Raw genomic sequence first — 17,163 nt, 5'->3', positions numbered from 1 at the left:
GTGACCCCAATGCCACCCTGAGCCCCCAGTGCCACCCTGAGCCCCCAATGCCACCCCAATGGCACCCCATGGCACCCAGCGTCACCCAGTGCCACCCAGTGCCACCCTGAGCCCCCAGTGCCACCCTGAGCCCCCAATGCCACCCCAATGGCACCCAGTGTCACCCCAGTGTCACCCTGAGCCCCCAGTGCCACCCTGAGCCCCCAATGCCACCCCAACGGCACCCAGTGTCACCCCAGTGTCACCCTGAGCCCCCAGTGCCACCCTGAGCCCCCAGTGCCACCCCAAAGGCACCCAGTGTCACCCCAGTGTCACCCTGAGCCCCCAGTGCCACCCTGAGCCCCCAGTGCCACCCCAAAGGCACCCAGTGTCACCCCACTGTCACCCTGAGCCCCCAGTGCCACCCTGAGCCCCCAGTGCCACCCCAAAGGCACCCCATGGCACCCAGTGTCACCCAGTGTGACCCCAATGCCACCCTGAGCCCCCAATGCCACCCCAAAGGCACCCCATGGCACCCAGCGACACCCACTGTGACCCCAATGCCACCCCATAGGCACCCAGTGTCACCCCAGTGCCACCCTGAGCCCCCAGTGCCACCCCAAAGGCACCCAGTGTCACCCCAATGCCACCCTGAGCCCCCAGTGCCACCGCAACGGCACCCCGTGGCACCCAGCGTCACCCAGTGCCACCCAGTGCCACCCTGAGCCCCCAATGCCACCCCAACGGCACCCCATGGCACCCAGCGTCACCCAGTGTGACCCAATGCCACCCCAATGGCACCCAGCGTCACCCAGTGTGACCCCAATGCCACCCTGAGCCCCCAGTGCCACCCTGAGCCCCCAATGCCACCCCAAAGGCACCCAGTGTCACCCCACTGTCACCCTGAGCCCCCAGTGCCACCCTGAGCCCCCAGTGCCACCCCAAAGGCACCCCATGGCACCCAGTGTCACCCAGTGTGACCCCAATGCCACCCTGAGCCCCCAATGCCACCCCAAAGGCACCCCATGGCACCCAGCGACACCCACTGTGACCCCAATGCCACCCCATAGGCACCCAGTGTCACCCCAGTGCCACCCTGAGCCCCCAGTGCCACCCCAAAGGCACCCAGTGTCACCCCAATGCCACCCTGAGCCCCCAGAGCCACCGCAACGGCACCCCGTGGCACCCAGCGTCACCCAGTGCCACCCAGTGCCACCCTGAGCCCCCAATGCCACCCCAACGGCACCCCATGGCACCCAGCGTCACCCAGTGTGACCCAATGCCACCCCAATGGCACCCAGCGTCACCCAGTGTGACCCCAATGCCACCCCAACGGCACCCCGTGGCACCCAGCGTCACCCAGTGTGACCCAATGCCACCCCAATGGCACCCAGCGTCACCCAGTGTGACCCCAATGCCACCCCAACGGCACCCCGTGGCACCCAGCATCACCCAGTGTGACCCAGTGCCACCCCAAAGGCACCCCATGGCACCCAGTGTCACCCAGTGTCACCCAGTGTCACACCAATGCCACCCTGAGCCCCCAGTGCCACCCCAACGGCACCCCGTTGCACCCAGCGTCACCCACTGTGACCCCAATGGCACCCCAATGGCACCCAGTGTCACCCCAGTGCCACCCTGAGCCCCCAGTGCCACCCCAACGGCACCCCGTTGCACCCAGCGTCACCCACTGTGACCCCAATGGCACCCCAATGGCACCCAGTGTCACCCCAGTGCCACCCTGAGCCCCCAGTGCCACCCCAACGGCACCCCGTGGCACCCAGCGTCACCCAGTGTGACCCCAATGCCACCCTGAGCCCCCAATGCCACCCCAAAGGCACCCAGTGTCACCCCAGTGTCACCCAGCGCCACCCAGTGCCACCCTGAGCCCCCAATGCCACCCCAACGGCACCCCATGTCACCCAGCGTCACCCAGTGCCACCCAGTGCCACCCTGAGCCCCCAGTGCCACCCCAATGGCGCCCCAGTGTCACCCCAGTGTCACCCAGTGCCACCCCGAGACCCCATTGCCATCCCAATGCCACCCCAATGCCACCCAGTGTCACCCCACTGTCACCTGGGGATCCCAATGCCACCCCAACGGCACCCCATGTCACCCAGCGTCACCCAGTGCCACCCAGTGCCACCCTGAGCCCCCAATGCCACCCCAATGGCGCCCCAATGTCACCTCAGTGTCACCCAGCGCCACCCAGTGCCACCCTGAGCCCCCAATGCCACCCCAATGGCGCCCCAATGTCACCTCAGTGTCACCCCAAAGTCACCCCAATGCGACCCCAAGGGCACCCAGTGACACCCAATGTGACCCCAATGCCACCCTGAGCCCCCAATGCCACCCCAATGCCACCCCAATGTCACTTTGCGATCCCAGTGTCACCCCAATGTCACCCCAAAGTCACCCAATGTCACTCCAATGGCACCCCAATGGCATCCAATGCCACGCAGTGTCACCCCAATGTCACCCTGAGACCCCAATGGCACCCAGTGTGACCCCAATGCCACCCTGAGCCCTCCAGTGTCACCCCTATGTCACCCAGTGTGACCCCAATGCCACCCCGAGCCCCCAGTGTCACCCCAATGGCAACCCGAGACGCCATTGCCACCCCAATGCCACCCCAATGTCACCCCAATTCGATCCCAATGGCACCCAGTGCCACCCAGTGTCACCTCAAAGCCACCCTGAGACCCCAATGCCACCCTGAGCCACCAATGCCACCCCAATGGCAACCCGAGACCCCATTGCCACCCCAATGTCACCCCAATGTCACCCAGTGCCACCCAGCGTCACCCCAATGGCACCCTGAGAACCTAATGCCACCCCAATGTCACCGCAATGGCACCCAGTGTGACCCCAATGGCACCCTGAGCCTCCAGTGCCACCCCAATGTCACCTCAATGCCACCCCAATGCCACCCCAATGTCACCTGGGGATCCCAATGTCACCTCAATGCCACCCCAATGTCACTTTGGGATCCCAATGTCACCCCAATGTCACCCCAATGTCATTTCAAAGTCACCTGGGGATCCCAATGTCACCCCAATGCCACCCCAATGACATCCCAATGTCACTTTGGGATCCCAATGTCACCCCAATGTCACCCCAAGGTCACCCGAATGTCACCCCAAGGTCACCTGGGGATCCCAAGGTCACCCCAATGCCACCCCAATGTCACCTGGGGATCCCAATGTCACCCCAATGTCACCCCAATGTCACCCCAATGTCACTTTGGGATCCCAATGTCACCCCAACGTCACCCCAAGGTCACCCCAATGCCACCTGGGGGTCCCAATGTCACCCCAATGTCACCCCAATGTCACTTAGGGATCCCAATGCCACCCCAATGTCACCCCAATGTCACTTAGGGATCCCAATGTCACCCCAATGTCATTTCAAAGTCACCTGGGGATCCCAATGTCACCCCAATGCCACCCCAATGACATCCCAATGTCACTTTGGGATCCCAATGTCACCCCAATGTCACCCCAAGGTCACCCGAATGTCACCCCAAGGTCACCTGGGGGTCCCAAGGTCACCCCAATGTCACCCCAATGTCACCCCAATGTCACCTGGGGATCCCAATGTCACCCCAATGTCACCCCAATGTCACCCCAATGTCACCCCAATGTCACTTTGGGATCCCAATGTCACCCCAATGTCACCCAATGCCACCTCAATGTCACCCAGTGTGACCCCAAGGTCACCGCAATGTCACCTCAATGTCACTCTGGGAGCCCAATGTCACCCCAATGTCACCTGGGGATCCCAAGGTCACCCCAATGTCACTTTGAGACCCCAGTGTCACCACAATGTCACCCCAATGTCACCTCAATGTCACTTTGGGATCCCAATGTCAACCAATGTCACCCCAATGTCACCCCAATGTCACTTTGGGATCCCAAGGTCACCCCAATGTCACCCCAATGTCTCCTGGGGATCCCAATGTCACCCCAATGCCACCCCAATGTCACCCCAATGTCACCCCAATGTCACCCAATGTCACCTGGGGATCCCAATGTCACCCCAATGTCACCTCAATGTCACTGTGGGAGCTCAATGTCACCCCAATGTCACTTTGAGATCCCAAGGTCACCCCAATGTCACCCCAATGTCACCCAATGTCACCTCAATGTCACTTTGGGATCCCAATGTCACCCCAAGGTCACCCCAATGACATCCCAATGTCACCCCAATGTCACTTTGGGATCCCAAGGTCACCCCAATGTCACCCCAATGTCACCTGGGGGTCCCAATGTCCCCCCAATGTCACCCCAATGTCACCCCAATGTTACTTTGGGATCCCAAGGTCACCCCAATGTCACCCAATGCCACCTCAATGTCACCTCAATGCCACCCCAATGCCACCCTGAGTCCCCAATGCCACCCCAATGTCACCCAATGCCACCCCCAGGCCCTGCTGTCCCGCAGTGTCACCCCAATGTCACTTTGGGATCCCAATGTCACCTCAATGTCACCCAATGCCACCTCAATGTCACCCAGTGCCACCTCAATGTCACCCAGTGTGACCCCAAGGTCACCCCAATGTCACCTCAATGTCACTTTGGGATCCCAATGTCACCCCAATGTCACCTCAATGTCACCCAATGTCACCTCAATGTCGCTTTGGGATCCCAATGTCACCCCAATGTCACTTGGGGATCCCAATGTCACCCCAATGTCATTTCAATGTCACCCAATGTCACCTGGGGATCCAAATGTCACCCCAATGTCACCCCAAGATCACCCCAAGGTCACCCCAATGTCACCCCAATGTCACCTGGGGGTCCCAATGTCACCCCAATGTCACCTAGGGATCCCAATGTCAACCAATGTCACCCCAATGTCACCCCAATGTCCCCCAATGTCACCTCAATGTCACTTTGGGATCCCAAGGTCACCCCAATGTCACCCCAATGTCACCCCAATGTCACCTGGGGATCCCAATGTCACCCCAATGTCACCTCAATGTCACCTCAATGCCACCCTGAGTCCCCAATGCCACCCCGGTGTCACCCAATGCCACCCCCAGGCTCTGCTGTCCCCCAATGTCACCCCAATGCCACCTCAATGTCATCTCAATGCCACCCAGTGTGACCCCAAGGACACCCCAATGTCACCTCAATGTCACTCTGGGAGCCCAATGTCACCCCAATGTCACCCCTATGCCACTTTGGGATCCCAAGGTCACCCCAATGTCACCCCAATGCCCCCTCAATGTCACCTCAATGCCACCCTGAGTCCCCAGTGCCACCCCGGTGTCACTCAATGCCACCCCCAGGCCCTGGTGTCCCCCAATGCCACCCCAATGTCACTTTGGGATCCCAGTGTCACCCCAATGTCACCCCAATGTCACCTGGGGATCCCAAAGTCACCCCAATGTCACCTCAATGTCACCCAATGTCACCTCAATGTCACTTTGGGATCCCAATGTCACCCCAATGTCACCCCAATGCCACCCCAATGTCACTTTGGGATCCCAATGTCACCCCAATGTCACCCCAGTGACATCCCAATGTCACCCCAATGTCACTTTGGGATCCCAAGGTCACCCCAATGTCCCCCCAATGTCACCCCAATGTCACCCCAATGTTACTTTGGGATCCCAAGGTCACCCCAATGTCACCCAATGCCACCTCAATGTCACCTCAATGCCACCCTGAGTCCCCAATGCCACCCCGGTGTCACCCAATGCCACCCCCAGGCCCTGCTGTCCCCCAATGTCACCTCACTGTCACTCTGCGAGCCCAATGTCACCCCAATGTCACCTGGGGATCCCAAGGTCACCCCAATGTCACTTTGAGACCCCAGTGTCACCCCAATGTCACCCAATGTCACCTCAATGTCACTTTGGGATCCCAATGTCACCTCAATGTCACCCCAATGCCACCCCAATGCCACCCCAATGTCACCTAGGGATCCCAATGTCAACCAATGTCACCCCAATGTCACCCCAATGTCACCTGGGGATCCCAATGTCACCCCAATGTCACCCCAATGCCACCCCAATGTCACCTGGGGATCCCAATGTCGCCCCAATGTCACCCCAATGTCACTTTGGGATCCCAATGTCACCCCAATGTCACCCAATGCCACCTCAATGTCACCCAGTGTGACCCCAAGTTCACCCCAATGTCACCTCAATGTCACTGTAGGAGCCCAATGTCACCCCAATGTCACTTTGAGATCCCAAGGTCACCCCAAGGTCACCCCAATGTCACCCAATGTCACCTCAATGTCACTTTGGGATCCCAATGTCACCTCAATGTCACCCCAATGCCACCCCAATTACACCCCAATGTCACTTTGGGATCCCAATGTCACCCCAATGTCACCCCAATGTCACCTCAATGTCACTTGGGGATCCCAATGTCAACCAATGTCACCCCAATGTCACCCAATGTCACCTGGGGATTCCAATGTCACCCCAATGTCACCCAATGTCACCCCAATGTCACCCCAGTGTCACCTGGGGATCCCAATGTCACCCCAATGTTACTTTGGGATCCCAATGTCACCCCAATGTCACCCCAATGTCACCTGGGGATCCCAAGGTCACCCCAATGTCACCTCAATGTCACCCAATGTCACCTCAATGTCACTTTGGGATCCCAATGTCACCCCAATGTCACCTGGGGGTCCCAATGTCAACCAATGTCACCCCAATGTCACCCCAATGTCACTTTGGGATCCCAAGGTCACCCCAATGTCACCCCAAGGTCACCCCAATGTCTCCTGGGGATCCCAATGTCACCCCAATGTCACCTAGGGATCCCAATGTCACCCCAGTGTCACCCCAATGTCAACTGGGGATCACAAGGTCACCCCAATGCCACCTCAATGCCACCTCAATGCCACCTCAATGCCACCTCAATGCCACCCTGAGTCCCCAGTGCCACCCCGGTGTCACCCAATGCCACCCCCAGGCCCTGCTGTCCCCCAATGTCACCACAATGCCACTTTGGGATCCCAAGGTCACCCCAATGTCACCCAATGCCCCCTCAATGTCACCTCAATGCCACCCTGAGTCCCCAGTGCCACCCCGGTGTCACCCAATGCCACCCCCAGGCCCTGCTGTCCCGCAGTGTCACCCCAATGCCACCCCAATGCCACCTCAATGTCACCTCAATGCCACCCTGAGTCCCCAATGCCACCCTGGTGTCACCCAATGCCACCCCCAGGCCCTGCTGTCCCCCAATGTCACCCCAATGTCACTTTGGGATCCCAATGTCACCCCAATGTCACCCAATGCCACCTCAATGCCACCTCAATGCCACCTCAATGCCACCCTGAGTCCCCAATGCCACCCCGGTGTCACTCAATGCCACCCCCAGGCTCTGCTGTCCCCCAATGTCACCCCAATGTCACCCAATGCCTCCTCAGTGTCACTTTGGGATCCCAATGTCACCTCAATGCCACCCCAATGTCACCCAATGCCACCTCAATGTCACCCAGTGTGACCCCAAGGTCACCCCAATGTCACCTCACTGTCACTCTGCGAGCCCAATGTCACCCCAATGTCACCTGGGGGTCCCAATGTCCCCCCAATGTCACCCCAATGTCACCACAATGCCACTTTGGGATCCCAAGGTCACCCCAATGTCACCCAATGCCACCTCAATGTCACCTCAATGCCACCCCAATGCCACCCTGAGTCCCCAATGCCACCCCAATGTCACCCAATGCCACCCCCAGGCCCTGCTGTCCCGCAGTGTCACCCCAATGTCACTTTGGGATCCCAATGTCACCTCAATGTCACCCAATGCCACCTCAATGTCACCCAGTGCCACCTCAATGTCACCCAGTGTGACCCCAAGGTCACCCCAATGTCACCTCAATGTCACTTTGGGATCCCAATGTCACCCCAATGTCACCTCAATGTCACCCAATGTCACCTCAATGTCGCTTTGGGATCCCAATGTCACCCCAATGTCACTTGGGGATCCCAATGTCACCCCAATGTCATTTCAATGTCACCCAATGTCACCTGGGGATCCAAATGTCACCCCAATGTCACCCCAAGATCACCCCAAGGTCACCCCAATGTCACCCCAATGTCACCTGGGGGTCCCAATGTCACCCCAATGTCACCTAGGGATCCCAATGTCAACCAATGTCACCCCAATGTCACCCCAATGTCCCCCAATGTCACCTCAATGTCACTTTGGGATCCCAAGGTCACCCCAATGTCACCCCAATGTCACCCCAATGTCACCTGGGGATCCCAATGTCACCCCAATGTCACCTCAATGTCACCTCAATGCCACCCTGAGTCCCCAATGCCACCCCGGTGTCACCCAATGCCACCCCCAGGCTCTGCTGTCCCCCAATGTCACCCCAATGCCACCTCAATGTCATCTCAATGCCACCCAGTGTGACCCCAAGGACACCCCAATGTCACCTCAATGTCACTCTGGGAGCCCAATGTCACCCCAATGTCACCCCTATGCCACTTTGGGATCCCAAGGTCACCCCAATGTCACCCCAATGCCCCCTCAATGTCACCTCAATGCCACCCTGAGTCCCCAGTGCCACCCCGGTGTCACTCAATGCCACCCCCAGGCCCTGGTGTCCCCCAATGCCACCCCAATGTCACTTTGGGATCCCAGTGTCACCCCAATGTCACCCCAATGTCACCTGGGGATCCCAAAGTCACCCCAATGTCACCTCAATGTCACCCAATGTCACCTCAATGTCACTTTGGGATCCCAATGTCACCCCAATGTCACCCCAATGCCACCCCAATGTCACTTTGGGATCCCAATGTCACCCCAATGTCACCCCAGTGACATCCCAATGTCACCCCAATGTCACTTTGGGATCCCAATGTCACCCCAATGTCCCCCCAATGTCACCCCAATGTCACCCCAATGTTACTTTGGGATCCCAAGGTCACCCCAATGTCACCCAATGCCACCTCAATGTCACCTCAATGCCACCCTGAGTCCCCAATGCCACCCCGGTGTCACCCAATGCCACCCCCAGGCCCTGCTGTCCCCCAATGTCACCTCACTGTCACTCTGCGAGCCCAATGTCACCCCAATGTCACCTGGGGATCCCAAGGTCACCCCAATGTCACTTTGAGACCCCAGTGTCACCCCAATGTCACCCAATGTCACCTCAATGTCACTTTGGGATCCCAATGTCACCTCAATGTCACCCCAATGCCACCCCAATGCCACCCCAATGTCACCTAGGGATCCCAATGTCAACCAATGTCACCCCAATGTCACCCCAATGTCACCTGGGGATCCCAATGTCACCCCAATGTCACCCCAATGCCACCCCAATGTCACCTGGGGATCCCAATGTCGCCCCAATGTCACCCCAATGTCACTTTGGGATCCCAATGTCACCCCAATGTCACCCAATGCCACCTCAATGTCACCCAGTGTGACCCCAAGTTCACCCCAATGTCACCTCAATGTCACTGTAGGAGCCCAATGTCACCCCAATGTCACTTTGAGATCCCAAGGTCACCCCAAGGTCACCCCAATGTCACCCAATGTCACCTCAATGTCACTTTGGGATCCCAATGTCACCTCAATGTCACCCCAATGCCACCCCAATTACACCCCAATGTCACTTTGGGATCCCAATGTCACCCCAATGTCACCCCAATGTCACCTCAATGTCACTTGGGGATTCCAATGTCACCCCAATGTCACCCAATGTCACCCCAATGTCACCCCAGTGTCACCTGGGGATCCCAATGTCACCCCAATGTTACTTTGGGATCCCAATGTCACCCCAATGTCACCCCAATGTCACCTGGGGATCCCAAGGTCACCCCAATGTCACCTCAATGTCACCCAATGTCACCTCAATGTCACTTTGGGATCCCAATGTCACCCCAATGTCACCTGGGGGTCCCAATGTCAACCAATGTCACCCCAATGTCACCCCAATGTCACTTTGGGATCCCAAGGTCACCCCAATGTCACCCCAAGGTCACCCCAATGTCTCCTGGGGATCCCAATGTCACCCCAATGTCACCTAGGGATCCCAATGTCACCCCAGTGTCACCCCAATGTCAACTGGGGATCACAAGGTCACCCCAATGCCACCTCAATGCCACCTCAATGCCACCTCAATGCCACCCTGAGTCCCCAGTGCCACCCCGGTGTCACCCAATGCCACCCCCAGGCCCTGCTGTCCCCCAATGTCACCACAATGCCACTTTGGGATCCCAAGGTCACCCCAATGTCACCCAATGCCCCCTCAATGTCACCTCAATGCCACCCTGAGTCCCCAGTGCCACCCCGGTGTCACCCAATGCCACCCCCAGGCCCTGCTGTCCCGCAGTGTCACCCCAATGCCACCCCAATGCCACCTCAATGTCACCTCAATGCCACCCTGAGTCCCCAATGCCACCCTGGTGTCACCCAATGCCACCCCCAGGCCCTGCTGTCCCCCAATGTCACCCCAATGTCACTTTGGGATCCCAATGTCACCCCAATGTCACCCAATGCCACCTCAATGCCACCTCAATGCCACCTCAATGCCACCCTGAGTCCCCAATGCCACCCCGGTGTCACTCAATGCCACCCCCAGGCTCTGCTGTCCCCCAATGTCACCCCAATGTCACCCAATGCCTCCTCAGTGTCACTTTGGGATCCCAATGTCACCTCAATGCCACCCCAATGTCACCCAATGCCACCTCAATGTCACCCAGTGTGACCCCAAGGTCACCCCAATGTCACCTCACTGTCACTCTGCGAGCCCAATGTCACCCCAATGTCACCTGGGGATCCCAAGGTCACCCCAATGTCACTTTGAGACCCCAGTGTCACCCCAATGTCACCCAATGTCACCTCAATGTCACTTTGGGATCCCAATGTCACCTCAATGCCACCCCAATGTCACCCAATGCCACCTCAATGTCACTTTGGGATCCCAATGTCACCCCAATGTCACCCCAATGTCACCCAATGTCACCTCAATGTCACTTTGGGATCCCAATGTCACCCCAATGTCACCTCAATGTCACCCAATGTCACCTCAATGTCACTTTGGGATCCCAATGTCACCCCAATGTCACTTGGGGATCCCAATGTCACCCCAATGTCATTTCAATGTCACCCAATGTCACCTGGGGATCCAAATGTCACCCCAATGTCACCCCAAGATCACCCCAAGGTCACCCCAATGTCACCCCAATGTCACCTGGGGGTCCCAATGTCACCCCAATGTCACCTAGGGATCCCAATGTCAACCAATGTCACCCCAATGTCACCCCAATGTCACCTGGGGGTCCCAATGTCAACCAAGGTCACCCCAATGTCACCCCAATGTCACCTAGGGATCCCAATGTCACCCCAATGTCACCCCAATGTCACCTGGGGATCCCAAGGTCACCCCAATGCCACCTCAATGCCACCTCAATGCCACCTCAATGCCACCCTGAGTCCGCAATGCCACCCCGGTGTCACTCAATGCCACCCCCAGGCTCTGCTGTCCCCCAATGCCACCTCAATGTCACTTTGGGATCCCAATGTCACCTCAATGCCACCCCAATGTCACTTGGGGATCCCAGTGTCACCCCAGTGTCACCCCAATGTCACTTAGGGATCCCAAGGTCACCCCAATGTCACCCCAATGTCACCCCAATGTCACCCCAATGCCACTTTGGGATCCCAATGTCACCTCAATGTCACCCCAATGTTACTTTGGGATCCCAAGGTCACCCCAATGTCACCCAATGCCCCCTCAATGTCACCTCAATGCCACCCTGAGTCCCCAGTGCCACCCCGGTGTCACCCAATGCCACCCCCAGGCCCTGCTGTCCCGCAGTGTCACCCCAAGGTCACCCGCTGTCCCCAGGGGGGTGGCGCTGGTGGTGGAGGTGGCCCATCCGTGTGTGGCGCAGGAGCACGGCGAGGACATCCTGGCACACGCCGACTTCATGGTGGGGACATCGGGGACGTTGGGGACACTGGGGGCGTTGGGGACGCTGGGGGCGTTGGGGACACTGGGGACATTGGGGTCGGGGTGTTGGGGACACCATGGGGGGGACATTGGGGACATCGGGGACATTGGGGCATTGGGGACACTGGGGCATTGGGGACAGTGGGGAGATTGGGGTTGGGATGTTGGGGACAGTGGGGACATTGGGGACATTGGGGTCAGGATGTTGGCGACACCATGGTTGGGACATTGGGGACATTGGGGACATTGGGGACATTAGGGACATTGGGGTCAGGATATTGGGGACACCATGGGTGGGACATTGGGGACATTGGGGACATAGGGGACATTGGGGACATTGGGGTCGGGATGTTGGGGACATCATGGGTGGGACATTGGGGACATTGGGGACATTGGGGACATTGGGATTGGGATGTTGGGGACACCATGGGTGGGACATTGGGGACATAGGGGACATTGGGGACATTGGGGTCGGGATGTTGGGGACACCATGGGTGGGACATTGGGGACATTGGGGACATTGGGGACATTGGGGACATTGGGGTTGGGATGTTGGGGACACCATGGGTGGGACATTGGGGACATTGGGGACACTGGGGACATTGGGGACATTGAGGTTGGGGTGTTCAGGACACCATGGGTGGGACACTGGGGACACTGGGGACATTGGGGACATTGGGGATATTGGGGTGGAGGTGTTGGGGACACCATGGGTGGGACATTGGGGACATTTGGGGACATTGGGGACATTGGGGATATTGGGGTCGGGGTGTTGGGGACACCATGGGTGGGACATTGGGGACATTGGGGACATTGGGATTGGGATGTTGGGGACATTGGGGTCGGGATGTTGGGGACACCATGGGTGGGACATTGGGGACACTGGGGACAGGATTTGGGGACATTGGGGTTGGGATGTTGGGGACACTGGGGACATTGGAGACACTGGGGACATGGGGGTCGGGATGTTGGGGACACCATGGGTGGGACAATGGGGACATTGGGGACTTTGGGGTCGGGATGCTGGGGACTTTGGGGACATTGAGGACATTGAGGTCGAGATGTTGGGGTCACCATGGTTGGGACATTGGGGACACTGGGGACATTGGGGACATTGAGATCAGGGTGTTGGGGACACCATGGGTTGGACATTACGGACATTGGGGTCGGGATGTTGGGGACACCATGGTTGGGACATTGGGGACATTGGGGACATTGGGGCATTGGGGACATAGGGGTCGGGATGTTGGGGACACCATGGGTGGGACATTGGGGACATTGGGGACATTGGGGACATCGGGGACATTGGGGTCCGGATGTTGGGGACGCTGGGTGGGGACATTTGGGGTCGGGGTGTTGGGGACACCATGGGGGGGATATTGGGGACATTGGGGACATTGGGGACATTGGGGACATTGGGGTCAGGATGTTGGGGACACCATGGGGGGGACATTGGGGACATTGGGGACACTGGGGACATTGGGGTCCAGATGTTGGGGACACTGGGGACATTGGGGACATTGGGGACATTGGGGTCAGGATTTTGGGGACATTGCAGACACTGGGGACATTGGGATTGGGATGTTGGGGACACCATGGGTGGGACATTGGGGACACTGGGGACACTGGAGACATTGGGGACATTGGGGACATTGGGGACATTGGGGTCAGGATGTTGGGGACATTGGGACACTGGGGACATTGGCGTCGGGATGTTGGGGACACCACAGGTGGGACACTGGGGACATTGGGGACATTGGGGATATTGGGGCATTGGGGACACTGGGGACATTGAGGTTGGGGTGTTGGGGACACCATGGGTGGGACATTGGGGACATTGGGGACATTGGGGACACTGGGGACACTGGGGCATTGGGGACATTAGGGACATTGGGGTCGGGATGTCGGGGACACCATGGGGGGGACATTGGGGACATTGGGGACATTGGGGTCCGGATGTTGGGGACACTGGGTGGGGACATTTGGGGTCGGGGTGTTGGGGACACCATGGGTGGGACACTGGGGACATTGGGGACATTGGGGTCAGGATGTTGGGGACATTGGAAACATTGGGGTTGAGACGTTGGGGTCACTATGGGTGGGACATTGGGGACATTGGGGACATTGGGGACATTGGGGACATTGGGGACATTGGAGTCAGGATTTTGGGGACATTGCGGACACTGGGGACACTGGGGTCAGGATGTTGAGGACACCATGGGTGGGACATTGGGGACACTGGGGACACTGGAGACATTGGGGACATTGGGGACATTGGGGTCAGGATGTTGGGGACACCATGGGGGGGACATTGGGGACATTGGGGCATTGGGGACAGTGGGGACATTGGGGTCCAGATGTTGGGGACACTGGGGACATTGGGGACATTGGGGACATTGGGGTCGGGGTGTTGGGGACACCATGGGTGGGACACTGGGGACATTGGGGACATTGGGGACATTGGGGTCAGGATGTTGGGGACACCATGTGTGGGACACTGGGGACACTGGGGACACTGGGGACATTGGGGACATTGGGGAGATTGGGGTTGGGGTGCTGGGGACATTGGGGACATTGGGGTCAGGATGTTGGGGACATTGGGGACTTTGGAGTCAGGATGTTGGGGACACCATGGTTGGGACATTGGGGACATTGGGGACATTGGAGTCAGGATTTTGGGGACACTGGGGACACTGGGGACATTGGGGTCAGGATGTTGAGGACACCATGGGTGGGACATTGGGGACACTGGGGTCAGGATTTGGGGACATTGGGGCTGGGATGTTGGGGCATTGGGGACAGTGGGGACATTGGGGTCGGGATGTTGGGGACACCATGAGTGGGACACTGGGGACATTTGGGGACAGTGGGGTCATTGGGGACACTGGGGACATTGAGGTTGGGGTGCTGGGGACACTGGGGACAGTGGGGACATTGGGGTCAGGATGTTGGGGACACCATGGGTGGGACAGTGGGGACATTGGGGTCCGGATGTTGGGGACACTAGGTGGGGACATTTGGGGTCGGGGCGTTGGGGACACCATGGGTGGGACATTGGGGATGTTGGGGATATTGGGGTCCGGATGTTGGGGACATTGGGACACTGGGGACATTGGGGTTGGGATGTTGGGGACATTGGCGTCGGGATGTTGGGGACATCACAGGTGGGACACTGGGGACATTGGGGACATTGGGGATATTGGGGCATTGGTGACACTGGGGACATTGAGGTTGGGGTGTTGGGGACACCATGGGTGGGACATTGGGGACATTGGGGACATTGGGGACATTGGGGACACTGGGGACACTGGGGCATTGGGGACATTAGGGACATTGGGGTCGGGATGTTGGGGACACCATGGGTGGGACATTGGGGACATTGGGGACATTGGGGTCCGGATGTTGGGGACACTGGGTGGGGACATTTGGGGTCGGGGTGTTGGGGACACCATGGGTGGGACACTGGGGACATTGGGGACATTGGGGACATTGGAGTCAGGATTTTGGGGACATTGCGGACACTGGGGACTTTGGGGTCAGGATGTTGGGGACACCATGGGTGGGACATTGGGGATATTGGGGACATTGGGGTCCGGATGTTGGGGACATTGGGACACTGGGGACATTGGGGTTGGGATGTTGGGGACACTGGGGACATTGGGGACATTGGGGACATTGGGGTCGGGATGTTGGGGACACCATGGCTGGGACACTGGGGACATTGGGGACATTGCAGACATTGGGGCACTGGGGACACTGGGGACATTGGGGTTGGGATGTTGGGGACACCATTGTTGGGACACTGGGGACTTTGGGGTTCGGATACTGGGGACACTGAGGACATTGGGGACATTGGGGACATTGGGGTCAGGATTTTGGGGACATTGGGGACATTGGGGTCAGGATGTTGGGGACACCATGGTTGGGACTTTGGGGACTTTGGGGACATTGGGGATGTGCTATGGGGGACATTGGGGACATTGGGGTCGGGATGTTGGGGACATTGGGGACATTGGGGTTCGGATACTGGGGACACTGAGGACATTGGGGACATTGGGGTCAGGATTTTGGGGACACTGGGGACATTGGGGTTGGGATGCTGGGGACTTCGGAGACTTTGGGGACATTGGGGTTGGGATGTTGGGGTCACCATGGTTGGGACATTGGGGACACTGGGGACATTGGGGACATTGAGGTCAGGGTGTTGGGGACACCATGGGTGGGACATTGGGGACTTTGGGGTTGGGATGTTGGGGACATTGGGGACAGTGGGGACATTGGGGTCGGGATGTTGGGGACACCATGGGTGGGACTTTGGGGACATTGGGGTCGGGATATTGGTGACTTTGGGGACATTGGGGACATTGGGGTCAGGATGTTGGGGTCACCATCGTTGGGACATTGGGGACACTGGGGACATTGGGGACATTGGGGACATTGGGGTCAGGGTGTTGGGGACACCATGGGTGGGACATTGGGGACTTTGGGGACACTGGGGTCGGGATACTGGGGACTTTGGTGACATTGGGGACACTGGGGACATTGGGGTCAGGATGTTGGGGACACCATGGGTGGGACATTGGGGACATTGGGGTTGGGATATTGGGGACACCATGGGTGGGACATTGGGGACATTGGGGTTGGGATATTGGTGACTTTGGGGACATTGGGGACATTGGGGTTGGGATGTTGGGGTCACCATGGTTGGGACATTGGGGACTTTGGGGACTTTGGGGACATTGGGGATGTGCTATGGGGGACATTGGGGACATCGGGGTCAGGATTTTGGGGACATTGGGGACATTGGGGTTGGGATGTTGGGGACATGGGGGTCATGATGTTGGGGACATTGGGGACATTGGGGTCGGGATGCTGGGGACTTTGGAGACTTTGGGGAGATTGGGGTTGGGATACTGGGGGCTTTGGGGACATTGGGGACATTGGGGCCACTGTAGTTGGGACATTGGGGACACTGGGGACACTGGGGACACTGGGGACATTGGGTGGGGATGCTGGGGACATTGGAGACTTTGGGGAGATTGGGGTTGGGATGTTGGTGACTTTGGGGACATTGGGGACATTGGGGTCAGGATGTTGGGGTCACCATGGTTGGGGCATTGGGGACACTGGGGACATTGGGGTTGGGATATTGGTGACTTTGGGGACTTTGGGGACATTGGGGATGTGCTATGGGGGACATTGGGGACATTGGGGTTGGGATGTTGGGGACACCATGGTTGGGAC

At 58.3% G+C, this 17,163-nt stretch overlaps 1 protein-coding gene across 5 annotated transcripts in view; it reads left to right on the top strand.

Moving 5' to 3' along the window:
• Window positions 1-17,163, top strand: part of ASPDH (aspartate dehydrogenase domain containing) — a 59,006-nt gene that overhangs the window by 15,029 nt on the left and 26,814 nt on the right. For all 5 annotated transcript variants that reach the window (XR_016460578.1, XM_090127419.1, XM_090127422.1 and 2 more), the window contains exon 4: window positions 11,815-11,899. Coding sequence is in view for 4 of the 5 variants with exons in the window: in XM_090127419.1 (XP_089983545.1) it covers window positions 11,815-11,899 (85 nt within the window). In the remaining variant the exon portion in view is untranslated. The remainder of the gene's footprint in view (window positions 1-11,814; window positions 11,900-17,163) is intronic.

This window comes from Phasianus colchicus, chromosome 31 (assembly GCF_987193195.1).
Source record: "Phasianus colchicus chromosome 31, bPhaCol1.hap1.1, whole genome shotgun sequence".
In the NCBI taxonomy this organism is placed as follows: domain Eukaryota; kingdom Metazoa; phylum Chordata; class Aves; order Galliformes; family Phasianidae; genus Phasianus; species Phasianus colchicus.
This window is presented reverse-complemented; position numbering and strand designations above follow the sequence as displayed.